General features: G+C 39.5%; 1 protein-coding gene across 3 annotated transcripts in view; it reads left to right on the top strand.

Moving 5' to 3' along the window:
• The window catches only part of galnt1 (UDP-N-acetyl-alpha-D-galactosamine:polypeptide N-acetylgalactosaminyltransferase 1), a 161,203-nt gene that overhangs the window by 73,801 nt on the left and 72,629 nt on the right, over nucleotides 1-14,773 (top strand). For 2 of the 3 annotated variants that reach the window (XM_063043908.1, XM_063043907.1), the window contains exons 2-3: nucleotides 3,829-4,035; nucleotides 9,591-9,759. In XM_063043908.1, the coding sequence (XP_062899978.1) occupies nucleotides 3,897-4,035; nucleotides 9,591-9,759 (308 nt within the window). In that variant the 5' untranslated portion in view covers nucleotides 3,829-3,896. Of the gene's footprint in view, nucleotides 1-3,825; nucleotides 4,036-9,590; nucleotides 9,760-14,773 lie in introns of all 3 variants that reach the window. The other variant, XM_063043906.1, reaches the window with a different exon arrangement.

The raw sequence follows: 14,773 nt of genomic DNA, 5'->3' as shown, positions 1-14,773 counted from the left end.
AAGCAAAGGAGAGGGGCTGTAGCCCACATGTTTTAATGAAGACAAGATGAGAATTTGAGATGTATTAACTCTATAGATGTTTCCAGAATCTTACCTCCTTAAACAAAAGCAAAGTTAATTGCAGAACTACTGTAACCACAATCTACTACCATTTCATTAATGACTATCATTTATCTTTATTCCGTTATTTAAAATGAAAAAGTTGCATTTGGAGTGAAAAATATTGCATCCATGAAACAAAGGCTGAAAGCAGCATCTTTACTGAGTGCAAGATTGTATTTTGATTTTATATCCTCTGATACCTTTGGGGTTAGCTTCAGTTTGGCTTTGCATGGGGTACACTGATAATCATTTCTAAATAGTCATTGACATTGTTGTCGGATTTTCCTGGTGGTGGCTGATGGAGTAACAGCAATCTGTCATTGCTCCAACTCTAATTATCTTACTATTTCTAACCTGTCTGGAAACTTTTTTAAGTATGATATTCTTTCATTATGACTGGAAGGAGTGCCAGAGGTACTAAAAAGGATGATCTCCCTGCTGCTTTGAATTATGGATTTGCTGCAAAGTCATACATGAGAAGCCTCTGAGAAGTTTCAACAAATCAGCTCTGAATTTAGACAAATAGATGGTAAATCGGATTCTATTCAACAAACTCTTAATGAACACGATAAACATATAAAAAATAATGAAGCAATTTTGTCATCTCTGGAAACGGAAGTGGATGAATTGCAAAAGCTTTGTGAAAAGAAATCGAAGTCCAACGAAAAGTTAAGATAGAAGATGATCAACCTAGAAAATAGAAGAAACAACCAATGGGTTCTGGGTCTCGAAGAATTAATCGAAGGTCATCATCCTATGGAATTTTTTGCAAACTTCTTGCAAGAATTATTTCTGGAAATTTTGACGTCTTTGCCTATGATTGATCGAGTTCACAGATCTTCTGTGTTTAGACCTGGGGGGAGAGACCAAGATCAGTAATAATCTGTTTTAATGAATTTAAAACAAAGGAACTGTTAATTTGCAAATCTCATCAAAGAGGCATGATTTACTATAATGGTCGTAAGATTAGAATCGTCAAAGATTACTCACCTGAGATTATGCAGGCATGTGCTAAATTTAAAGAAGTTATGTCCATGTATTTTAACAGGAGTTTCAAGCCTTCCCTTCTCTACCCAGCCTGACTCAGAATCACACTTAAAAATGGATCTTTCGAATGGTTTTGTTCGACTGTTGAAGCACAAAGGTTTTTAAAATCCGAAGGCTAGCTGTTTAATTTGTCTTTACATGAATACACAAGATTAAATGAGAAACTTCCATTCGTAGATCCTGTCGAAGGGGCATGATTGGTTATAGGTTGGAATATTAAGATCCTCGAAGATTATTCGTTTGAGATTATTACTGGAGACGAGGAATGTTCCTTTAGACAAAATTAAGAATCTCTGGGAACAAGATTCACAGGCATCTATCTGAGGAAACTTGGAATGAAATTTTTAAACTGGGTTAATACTTCATCGTTATGTGCTCGCCATTCCCTCATACAATTTAAGGTGGTACATAGAGCTCATATGACTAAGGATGAGCTCTCTCGTTTTTATTCGGATATATCTCCCTACTGTGACAGATGTAATAATGGAGAAGCTTCATTAATTCATATGTTTTGGACTTAGTCCGAGTTTTGAAAAATATTGGAAGGAAATTTTTCAAACTTTTTCTTTACTTTTCAAAGTCAATTTTAAGCCAAATCCTCTGACGGCTCTATTTGGTATTGTTGCAGGACAAGATATTAAGCTGAAGACATCTGATTTACATATTTGGCCTTTAGCTCTCTTATAGCTAGGAGGGCGCTTTTGTTTAAATGGAAAGATGTTTTTCCTCCTCCTCATGCTCAATGGTTATATGACGTTATGTCATGCATAGATTTAGAGAAGATTCGCTGTTCAATTTCCGAATCTCATCAAGACTTTCAAACATTGTGGGGACCTTTTCTGAATTATTTTCAAAATCTTCAATTCGTTATTTAAATTCAGATGTTGGCTATTATTATTTTTTTATTTATATAAGAAGGTATTTTACCTTTTTTCTTCTTAATAAACAGCTTTGGTCTTGGTAAGGGTTAGATTCTTTGTAATAAATTAGTATATTTCAATATAACTATTGATTAACTTGCATGAATACGGGGTAATGAGATCATTATTATGAATAGATATAATGTAATTGGTAGTTTTAATCATTGACCTTTTATATATACTTTCTTATAACCATTTTTAACCATATAACAATTACAGCACGGAAACAGGCCATCTCGGCCCTTCTAGTCCATGCCGAACTCTTACTCTCACCTAGTCCCACTGACCTGCACTCAGCCCATAACCCTCCATTCCTTTCTTGTCCATATAGTTGTCCAACTTAACTTTAAACGACAACATCGAACCTGCCTCAACCACTTCTGCTGGAAGCTCGTTCCACACAGTTACCACTCTCTGAGTAAAGAAGTTCCACCTCATGTTACCCCTAAACTTTTGCCCTTTAACTCTCAACTCATGTCCTCTTGTTTGAATCTCCCCCACTCTCAATGGAAAAAGCCTATCCACGTCAACTCTATCTATCCCCCTCATAATTTTAAATACCTCTATCAAGTCTCCCCTCAGCTTTCTACATTCCAAAGAATAAAGACCCAACTTGTTCAACCTTTCTCTGTAACTTGGGTAACTTTCTTGTACTCTGTATTCTTCTATGTAGAAACTAATAAAAATATTGTACTCTGTATTCTATGTAGAAACTAATAAAAATATTGAAAGACATATATTAAAATTTTAGCTGAAATATAGAGGCAGATCTTTGGTTGCCCAGTTATTTTGCTGAGTGGCTGCAGTGCACCCTTGTCTTAGTGGCCTGCTGCAAATAGCTGACCTCTGGGGAGCCCCATCCGTACGATCACCACCTGTCAAAACTGTCAGTGCTTAAAACGATCTTGAATGTAATACACTACCCAACAAATAAATGAATACCCAACAAATTGGAACCTCTTTGGGGGGGGGGGAATGTTTACTGTTGAACGAAAAATATGTCCGCATTCAAAATGTACACAAAAGTTATGAAATTTTCTTGATTGGTTAGGGCATGAAGGGATATGAGGAGAAGGCAGGAGGTTGGGGCTGAGCATGATGAAATGGTGGAGCAGCCCCAATGGGCCAAATGGCCAAATTCTGCTCATATATCTTATGGTCTTAAATAGTAAATGCCTCCATGCCTTTTGTTTAGCAGCCAGTTTTCCCCTAATAATTTGCATACTAGCGCTTAGTTTAAATTGATACAGATGTCCTATCTTTAAGAGCTACAGTGAAATAATGTGTGAAAATTTTGTTTCCCATTTTATTCCATGAAGAGTTTGCAGTTCAATACTACTGTAGCTCACAATTGTTACTGCTGGCTGGGGTACCTGGCTAAGTCCTGGTATTGGGGCCTGTATGGAAATGTTTGTTTGTGCACAAGATGTTGCATGGGATGTAATGCAAGTTTGGACTTAATCTTCCTACATTGATAATGCAAAGGAATATGTATGAAATAGCAGTAAGGAGATTCCAAAAATCTGATGCGGATTTGTGCGTTTTTTTAACTGCGGTGAAATCTAGACAAACATGGAAATTATTTCTTCTTTAGTTTGAAACAACAGAACAGAAATAACCTTTGCAAAATCATAATATTTTAATTGAAAGCTACTCCTTTACAGGATTTTTTCTGCAGTAAGTGATTTTAAAAAAAAATTTAAACTGCAATTACTCATCCAAGGTTAAAATATTTATTGTGGTATCTTTGTCTTAGCAGTCACCGTAGCAGTGCTGTCTGGCTGGTTGCCAACTCAAATCGAATTCTGCACTATCTGAATCAGTACCATGAGAAGGTTTGCATATTGTAAGGTGGTTTTGGCCACCTCTTTGGTCTGGGTGCTACTGGATATGTTCCTACTCCTTTACTTCAGTGAATGTAACAAGTGTGAACAGAAAAAAGAACAAGGTCTACCTGCTCGTGAAGGTAAGACAAATCCCACTTAGATTAAACAGTCTTTTTGAAGGTGGAACACAAAATAAGTCTGGAGAAAATGTTATATGACTAAGCTTTCAAATGTAAATGAAATATCACTGATTATTCCAGGAATTGATCTGAGAGGTGGGGAGAGAGAGGTGGGGGGGAGAGGATTGAGAGGAAGGGGAACTCCACCTTACTCTGGCTCCACTTCCACCTTATTTTGGCCCCTGCCCCTCCATCCACCTCCATATTATTTTGTCTCCTTCTACCCCGGCCTCGTCTCACTGCCTCAACCCATATAACCATATAACAATTACAACACGGAAACAGGCCATCTCGGCCCTTCTAGTCCGTGCTGAACTCTTACTCTCACCTAGTCCCACCGACCTGCATTCAGCCCATAACCCTCTATTCCTTTCCTGTCCATACAGCTATTCAATTTAACTTTAAATGACAATATTGAACCTGCCTCAACCACTTCTGTTGGAAGCTTGTTCCACACAGCTATCACTCTCTGAGTAAAGGAGTTCCCCCTCATGTTACCCCTAAACTTTTGCCCTTTAACTCTCAACTCATGTCCTCTTGTTTGAATCTCCCCCATTCTTAATGGAAAAAGCCTATCCATGTCAACTCTATCTATCCCCCTCATAATTTTAAATACCTCTACCAAGTCCCCCCTCAACCTTCTGCGCTCCAAAGAATAAAGACCTAACTTTTTCAACCTTTCTCTGTAACTTAGGAGATGAAACCCAGGCAACATTTTAGTAAATCTCCTCTGTACTGTCTCAATTTTATTGACATCTTTCCTATAATTCGGTGACCAGAACTGTACACAATACTCCAAATTTGGCCTTACCAATGCCTTATACAATTTCAACATTACATCCCAACTCCTATACTCAATGCTCTGATTAATAAAGCCCAGCATACCAAAAGCTTTCTTCACCACCCTATCCACATGAGATTCCACCTTCAGGGAACTATGCACCATTATTCCCAAATCCCTCTGTTCTACAGCATTCTTCAATGCCTACCATTTACCATGCATGTCCTATTTAGATTAGTCCTATGAAAACGTAGCACCTCACATTTTTCAGCATTAAACTCCATCTGCTATCTTTCAGCCCACTCTTCTAACTGGCCTAAATCTCTCCACAGGCTTTGAAAACCTACTTCATTATCCACAACTCCACCTATCTTAGTATCATCTGCATACTTACTCATCCAATTTACCACCCCATCATCCAGATCATTAATGTATATGACAAATAACAGTGGACCCAGTACAGATCCCTGAGGCACACCACTAGTCACCGGCCTCCAATCTGACAAACAATTATCCACCACCACTCTCTGGCGTCTCGCATCTAGCCACTGCTGAATCCATTTTACTACTTCAATATTAATACCTAACCATTGAACCTTCCTAACCAACCTTTCATCTGGGACCTTGTCAAAGGCCTTATTGAAGTCCATGTAGACAATATCCACTGCTTTACCCTTGTCAACTTTCCTAGTAACCTCTTCAAAAAATTCAATAAGATTTGTCAAACATGACCTTTCATGCACAAATCCATGTTGACTGTTCCTAATCAGACCCTGTCTATCCAGATAATTATATATACTATCTCTCAGAATACTTTCCATCAATTTACCCACCACTGACGTCAGACTCACAGGCTGATAATTGCTAGGTTTACTCTTAGAACCCTTTTTAAACAATGGAACAACATGAGCAATACGCCAATCTTCCGGCACCATCCCCATTTCTAATGACATTTGAAATATTTCTGACAGAGCCCCTGCTATTTCTACACTAACTTCCCTCAAGGTCCTAGGGAATATCCTGTCAGGACCCGGAGACTTATCCACTTTTATATTCCTTAAAAGCTCCAGTACTTCCTCTTCTTTAACCATCATAGTTTCCATAACTTCCCTACCTGTTTCCCTTATCTTACGCAATTCAATATCCTTCTCCTTAGTGAATACCGAAGAAAAGCGATTGTTCAGTATCTCCCCCATCTCTTTCGGCTCCACACATAGCTGTCCACTCTGATTCTCTAAGGGACCAATTTTATCCCTCACTATCCTTTTCCCATTAATATAATGGTATAAACCCTTGGGATTTATTTTCACCTTACTTACCAAAGCAACCTCATATCTTTTAGCTTTTCTAATTTCTTTCTTAAGATTTTTTTTACATTCTTTATATTCCTTGAGCACCTCATTTACTCCATGCTGCCTATATTTATTGTAGATATCGCTCTTTTTCCGAACCAAGTTTCCAACATCCCTTGAAAACCATGGCTCTCTCAAACTTTTAACCTTTCCTTTCAACCTAACAGGAACATAAAGGTTCTGTACTCTCAAAATTTCACCTTTAAATGACCTCCATTTCTCCTCTTACATTCTTCCCATAACACAAAGTGCCCCAATCCACTCCTAAATCCTTTTGCATCTCCTCAAAGTTAGCCTTTCTCCAATCAAAAATCTCAACCCTGAGTCCAGACCTATCCGTCTCCATAATTATATTGAAACTAATAGCATTGTGATCACTGGATCTGAAGTGCTCCCCAACACAAACCTCCGTCACCTGCCCTATCTCATTCCCTAACAGGAGATCCAACACTGCCCCTTCTCTCGCTGGTACCTCTATGTATTGCTGCAAAAAACTATCCTGCACACATTTTACAAACTCCAAACCATCCAGCCTTTTTACAGTGTGGGCTTCCCAGTCTATGTGTGGAAAATTAAAATCTCCCACAATCACAACCTTCTGCTTACTGCAAATATCTGCTGTCTCCTTACAAATTTGCTCCTCCAATTCTCGCTCCCCATTTGGTGGTCTATATATAATGCACCCCCATAAGAGTTACTACACCTTCTCCATTCCTCAATTCCACCCAAATAGCTTCCCTAGATGAGCCCTGTAATCTATCCTGCCACAGCACCGCTGCAATATTTTCTCTGACAAGCAATGCAACACCTCCCCCTCTTGTCCCTCCGATTCCATCACACCTGAAGCAATTAAATCCAGGAATATTTAGTTGCCAATCACACCCCTCCTGTAACCATGTTTCACTAATAGCTACCGCATCATACTTCCAGGTACCAATCCATGCTTTAAGCTCATCTACCTTTCTTATAATGCTGCTAGCATTAAAATAAATGCATTTAAGAAATCTTCCACCTCTTACTCTCTGTTTATCACTAATGGTGCAAACAACTTTACTATTTTCTTTTTCTTCCTTCTCCCCTACATCTGTTCCGGCACTCTGGTTCCCCTCCCCCCTCGTATCTAGTTTAAATCCACCGGAGCCTCTCTAGCAAACCTACCTGCAAGAATATTTGTCCCCCTCCAGTTCAGAAGTAGACCGTCCTGCCAGAACAGGTCCCACCTTCCCTGGAAAACTGCCCAATTATCTATAAATCTGAAGTCCTCCCTCCTGCACCATGTCTTCAGCCACGTGTTGATCTGCGCTATCTTACTATTTCTAAACCCGCCTGCATGTGGCACTGGTAGCAATCCTGAGATTGCTATCCTGGAGGTCCTGTCCTTTAACTTGGTGCCTAACTCCCTAAACTCACCTTTCAGGACCTCCTCACTCTTCTCATCCACGTCATTGGTCCCAACATGGACCACGACATCCGGCTGCTCACCCTCCCTCTTGAGAATACCGAGAACTCGATCCGAGATATCGCGGACCTTGGCACCAGGGAGTCAGCAGGCCATCCAGGATTCTTGATACCTTCCACAGAACCTCTTATCTGTCCCCCTAACTATTGAATCCCCATATCATTACTGCTCTCCTCCTTTCCCTCCTTCCCTTCTGAGATGACGGTCCCATCTCGGTGCCAGAGATGCAACCACTGCAACTTGTCTCTGGTAGGTCATCCCCATCAACAGTATCCAAAACGATGTACTTATTATTGGTGGGAACAGCCACAGGGGTGCTCTGCTCATTCTATCTATTCCCCTTCCCTCTCCTGACAAGTCACCCAGCTACCTGTCTCCTGACTCTCAGGGGTGACTATCTCCCTGTAACTCCTCTCTGTTTCTGCCTCTGCCTCCCAAGTGATCCGAAGTTCATCCAGATCCAGCTCCAGCTCCAGTTCCCTAACTCGATTTATCAGGAGCTGCAGCTGGATGCACCTTTCGCAGGTGTAGTTATCAGGGACGATTGTGCTTGCTCTGACTTCCCATATCCTGCAAACTGAGCACTCAGCTGCCCAAACTGCTGCCTCCATTACCTACTCCTAAGGTTATTAGATTTATTAAAGGAACTTACCCGGCCTTACCTCATTTGGAGTGAAGCTCTTCCTCAACCTCTACTCGCCAAAGCCTTCCTACTTGTCTCCCTCTACTCCGTCGCCTGCTACAATGTTGCCTACTCCGTTAATCTGCTCTCTTTTAAATACTCCCACTGCCTCACGGTCCGACTTACACGCACTAGCGCAGTCGTGCCCCATTCAACTGCCGAAGAAAATGACCAACTTCCATAAACTGCTCTCTTTTAAATACTCCTGCTGCCTCACAGTCCGACTTGCACGCGCTTGTGCAGTCGTGTCCCGTTCAACTGCCGAAGAAAATGACCGACTAACACAAACTACCCCGTCTCGCTGCCTCAGTGGAATGGGGTTGAGAAGGTTAATAAATTCGGCATGATGAGCCAAGTGGCCTAATTCTGCTCCAGTGTTTTATGGTATACTGTGAACTGTGCAACTGCAGAAAGTCTATGTAAAGTGAAACATTGCGCAATTGGCAAAGGAAAATAAAATAGCCATATGTCAGTGGATTATTTCTGCAGAGAAATGTCATGGCACTTCTAAAGGATAGCTTGATAGAATAGTTGGTCAAAAAATGCTCCCCTGCTAGTGGGTGAAATCTCCTCAACTAGGTGAAATTCTTTTCTCATCACAAGATGGTAAAGGTCACAAATGTGGCTTCTGTTATCTAACTTATAGATGTAAGTGAATGGATGCTTTAGAAGGAATTTGGTCCAACTGATACTAAAGCTTGTTAGTGAAGGAAATTACTGGAAATCTTCTTGGGGACTGGGTGAGAGAACATTGCTACTCTCCAGTCCAGAGAAGTAGTTCCAAAGTGGAGAGAATTTTCCTTTTTACCAAGTGATGTCTATGCTCTTAAAGCATGTTACTATCATATATCATACAGTACAGGAACTGTCCATTCGGCCATGGCGTCTGCACCAGAGATTTTACTATCTCTTCTTTCAGTTAGTCCTGACGAAGGGTCTCAGCCTGAAACATCGACTGTACCTCTTCCTAATGATGCTGCCTGGCCTGCTGCATTCACCAGCATTTTTTTGTGTATGTTGCTAGATCTATATATGATTGCTTTTCAAATAAAAAGATAAGAGGAGTGCTGTAATATAATTGGTTTGTTGATGGTATAAATTAAATTATTTGCTTCAAATACAAGGTTTTAAAATATTTTTAGCTAACATTTTAGAAAATTTGCAGTTACTAAACTTGTGATTTTTTTTTTCAAAACCACTTTAAAGCTGGGTTGCAATTAATAAAGCTTTTCCATATTTCAGATGTGATACAGAAGCCGCAAGAAGGTCCTGGGGAGATGGGGAAGCCTGTAATAATCTCCAAAGAAAATCAAGAAAAGATGAAGGAGATGTTTAAAATCAATCAGTTCAATTTGATGGCCAGTGATATGATAGCACTCAACAGAACTTTACCTGATGTTAGGTTAGATGGGTAAGTATTCCTTTCTAAACAATTTTTCTTTATTTTGGTGCAGATCCTAAATTAAATGAAATTTCTACCCACTAATATGTATAAATCAAAAATGTGCTGACACCTTCTTGTCCTCGACTCCGCGAGCTAACTGGCATGTTACATCTTCATCCTTTCTTTTTGAGCAGAAGCAAGAAGCAGGTGCCTTCATCCAGTAAGAAGAAAGATTTTTTTCTTTTGTTCACATTCTGTATGTACATATTATTGTCCATCTCCAATTAGTTTAAAGTGGTGGAGAGCTATCATCTTACACCCCCGAAGTTGTGATGATGCTTTCAAAGTTGCTATACCATTTTCAGAAGGAGGTTAAGAGTCAACCAGATTGCTTTTCCTTAAATGAAGGCAAGACTAGATAAAGACAGTAGACTTCATTTAAAAGATTAGTGAACCAAAGTGGATCTTTAGAACAGTTCAATAGTTTCTTCAGTTGTTACTTTTCAGTTATATTTATCTATATTCCCATTCACTCATCTCTAAAATCAGTTATCATTCTCGTAACTCTGATTAGATCAGTTTTGGTCACTCATTATAGGAAAAGTGTGGAGGCTTTGGAGAGGGTGCAGAGGACATTTACCAGGATGTTGCCTGGAATTAGAGTGAGTGTGGTATAAGGAAAAAGGCTAGGGCATTTTTCTTTGGAGCATAGGAGGATGAGAGGCAATTCAATAGAAGTGTATAAGATGATAAGAGGCACAAATAAAGTGGACCGCCAGTGCCTTTTTGTTCCTGTTGGCAATGGCTAACACTAGAAGACGTATTTTTAAAGTGATTAGAGGAAAGTATGGGAGGGATGTCAGAGTTTTATTTCAACCAGCATGGAGTGCATTGCTGTAGGCAGATACATTAGGGATATTGAAGGGACACTTAGATAGGTGCCTGATGGGGAGGAAAAAATGGAGGGCTATGTGGGAGGGAAGGGTTAGATTGCTCTTGAAGAAGGTTTAAAGGTTGGTACAGTATTGTGGGCTGTACTGTTCTATGTTTAACAACCATTAATTATGATACTCTTTTCATCTGCAACCCCTGCCTTCACTTTACCTAAGTGGGTGTCTCCATTGATTTCTAGCATTGCAGATTTTCTTTTGCTCCTTATTCTACCACGTTTTTTTTTTAACCACTAGTGAAGTTTGTAGGTTACTAGAGCTACTCACCAAGTCAAATCCCCTTCCTTTCTGCACACTGATCCTGATGTTAAATTTATCTTTGGACTTGCTTTCACTACTTTCAAGGTACCTTAAGAGCTACAGATTCACTCACTGGTCATCTGATTAATGACAATATTCCCTATTCTCCTTTTCTCCTGTACACTTCATTGTTTACCTCACCTTTCCTTAACCTCTTGTTCCATCCCACTTCCTCTTCATTATTTTTCTTAAATCCTCTCTCCCTCTGCCCTTTCCTACTTCTGTCCAAATTTTGCATCAATTCATTTGTTCTCTAATCTTAATTTGTTAGCTCCTGTTTTTCCTTGTCCATTACCAGAGATTACCTCTAGTATATGCTGGACTGCTTTTTAACACACACTTATAACCTTTTTATTCTATAAATTTTTGATTTGACTGAGCCTAATACTTGTTAAAAATTTCTGTTACATTTCAAAAACTGAAGGAAATATAGATGGGGAGAGGACAGAGATAGCGCTTTCTGTTTGTCATCTTGTGCATGCGATCAGATACCAACATAAATGACGATTCATTCAAAGTAAGACTTTGTTATTGGAAAATTAATTCATAAGCTGTAGTGTGTAAAATTAATTTGATGTGCCCAGAAATGTCTGCAGGATCCATATGTTATACCAGCATTTTCCTAAAATTTCCTTAAAGAAAATTTCCTCAAAGTTTCCTAAAAGGAACCTTTTGTGAATTAGTGTGCCATTCTGGCACATTTCTCTTCCACTGCATATAAGAGTTATGGTGAGGGCTGGTGAAACTGTAGTGAGGGTTATGAGTGAATAAATGCTGCCTGATAGCACATTCTGCAATACTTACTATAATTCTGTTCATGATTGAAAGTACACATATAAATTGCAGGACTGAATGTACTGCTGTAGTTGTACACTAGATGAAAGTGCTATACTGTTCTGTTCTATGACTGTGTGACAGTCATTCCTACTCTCATGAATGTACGTATGAGCTGAAGTGAATTTGGTCAAAGTTTGTATTATTTCTTATATTTTTTAATACAGTGCAGAATAGGCACTTCTGGTCCTTCAAGCTGCGCCACCAGCACCCCACTAATTTAATCCTAGCCTAATCATGGAACAATTAACAATGACCAATTAATCTATTAAATGCTATGTCTTTGAACTGTGGGAAGAAACCAGAGCACCTGGATGAAACCCACGTTTTCACAGTAAGGACATACAAACTCTTTCCAGATGATGTTGGAATTGAACTCCAAACTCTGCCCTGAGCTGTAATAGCATTGCACTAACGGCTATGCTACAATGTTCTGTTGCTTCTTTCACTGACTGCAGTGGACCCTGTCTGTCAGGCTAGATCTGTTATTAGTGGGCCTATCACACCCTTCTTGGTGATGAATATTGAATTCACTTAGGCAATTGTTGAGATATAATATGATTGACTAAAGTTTTGGTGAGAGCAGAATGCAAGTGTTTTTGTAGCAAGTCTTCAAACTGGCTCTCCACTTTTTTTCAGTAACTCCATTAGGAATTAAACAGGTTACAATGGTATGACTTGCTAGTCTGCTTTGGTGACCAGACCGAAGGAAAAGGCCAAAGCTGAGGCCGTTTGTATGAGAGAAACAATTGATGTTTCTACTTTTGCAAAGCTTTTATTTGTACAAAATTTGTAAGTACTTGAAGAAGTAATATCCATTTCCACTTGGACAGAAATACTGCGAAGAAAAGAAATTCAGGAATAAGAACAATGCAGTCAATTTGGAATAACTGATGAAAAATTAAATTTAGTTTACCAGATTATGATTCAGTCAAAATATTTAGAGGTTTTATTGTGTCAAATCTGAAGACAACTTGGGTACATGTTTGGCATGCATTTTTGGTACACAATGTTTTGATCCAGAGTTATTTCAAATGTTAGAAGACTAATGAAGTAATTGGTACTAAAAGAAACAAGTTTTACAGTTTAAACATTTCGCACCAGGGCTTTTGTTATCCTGAATGGTTTCAGTTAGCAGAAAATGTAGAGGATTTTTTCCCAAAAACTGATGTTCTTTCTATTTTAGAGGTGTATAAGATGATATGGGGCATTGCTTGTGTGGAGAGTCAGAGGCTTTTTCCCAGGGCTGAAATGGCTAACACAAGGCAGCACAGTTTTAAGGTGCTTGGAAGTAGGTACAAAGGTGATGTCAGGGGTAAGTTTTTTCGCAGAATGGTGAGTGCGTGGAATGGGCTGCTGGCGATGGTGGTGCAGACAGATACGATAGGGTCTTTTAAGAGTCTCCTGGACAGGTATATGGAGCTCAGAAAAATAGAGGACTATGGGTTACTTTATACTTTATTGTTGCTAAGCAATTGATACTAGAACGTACAATCATCACAGCGATATTTGATTCTGTACTTCGCGCTCCCTGGAGTAATTTTTAATCGATTGTAAATATTAAAAATTTAAATTATAAATCATAAATAGAAAAGGGAAGTGAGGTAGTGCAAAAAAAAACAGAGAGGTAAGTCCAGATATTTGGAGGGTACGGCCCAGATCCAGGTCAGGATCCGTTCAGCAGTCTTATCACAGTTGGAAAGAAGCTGTTCCCAAATCTGGCCATACGAGTCTTCAAGCTCATGAGCCTTCTCCCGGAGGGAAGAGGGACGAAAAGTGTGTTGGCTGGGTGGGTCGTGTCCTTGATTATCCTGGCAGCACTGCTCCGGGGCCCAGGTGTTGGGGTGGTGGGACATGGGGGTGTCATCTCATCATCGATCAGGGCAGGCAGCTCATCTTCTCCTATGATGTCGAAGGTCGAGGTTCATCGTTTGTTGTGGCTAATGTGGAAGGCTTGCTTGACTGCTGAGCCTCGCGCATTTTTCTATCATACAGTTGTTTGTAAGCACTCAAACCATCCTGTAAATATCCCCTAAACCTACGTACCCTTTCAAAATTAAAGTCGTACTTTATCATTGCAGCGAAAATCTCACGCAGTTGCTTCACGTTCAGTTTGCTACTGCATTCAGTTTCAATTGTTATCCTTTCTTCTTCCAAGTGCATCAGCTCTTCATCTATCAGTTCTTGGTCATGGGATGCCAAAACCTCTTCAACATCATCTTCGTCAGCTTCCACAAGCCAAACTCACTTTGTCCTTGCTTCGTTCACCACGATCGAAACGCTTAATTATGTCTAATTTTACGCAAAGTGCAACACCCTTACTCTTTCAGGCTTTTCCGACACCTTAGCACTCATCTTGCTAACGGCTGCTCAATGCAGCACTTCTATATAAAAAAAGTTTAAGCTCTTAAGCTTCAAATGGGCCATAAAACAGCATTTACCTGCTTGAATGGATATAAAGTTTCTGTGAAAGGAGTGAGTTTGCCAATATTGATATTACTTCCTCAACTGGAAGTACCAAATAGTGCAGATTTTGTATTAAGAATAATGGAAGTCAACAGTGCTCATCATTATTAAAGAGCAAATGGGTTAGCAATACAGAAGTAATCTGTTGATTGTAAAGAGCTTTTGAGTATCCAGAGCATATGGATAACTATATAACGCAAGCTTTATTTTTCTATGCTATTTTTATTGCTGGTTTTAAGGAAAATTAGAAACGTAGACTGATGTATCCTTATAATTCTCTTCTGTTAACTGGAACTTGCCTACAAGCTTCCATGCCTGTAGCTGAATAATGGTCACTTTTAAATTTCACCATGTACAATTTTAGAAGAATGATTCACATGTGAACGCATTTGGGAAAATTGTCCCATTTAATGCATGTGATAGAAGCAACGACTTCAATTTCTACTGCACCTGCCAAGTGGAAAGGCATTGTATATGTTTTATATGAGAGC

This window comes from Mobula hypostoma, chromosome 3 (assembly GCF_963921235.1).
Source record: "Mobula hypostoma chromosome 3, sMobHyp1.1, whole genome shotgun sequence".
Lineage (NCBI taxonomy): Eukaryota > Metazoa > Chordata > Chondrichthyes > Myliobatiformes > Myliobatidae > Mobula > Mobula hypostoma.
The sequence above is the reverse complement of the archived record's forward strand: the minus strand, read 5'-3'. Positions and strand labels throughout refer to the sequence as shown.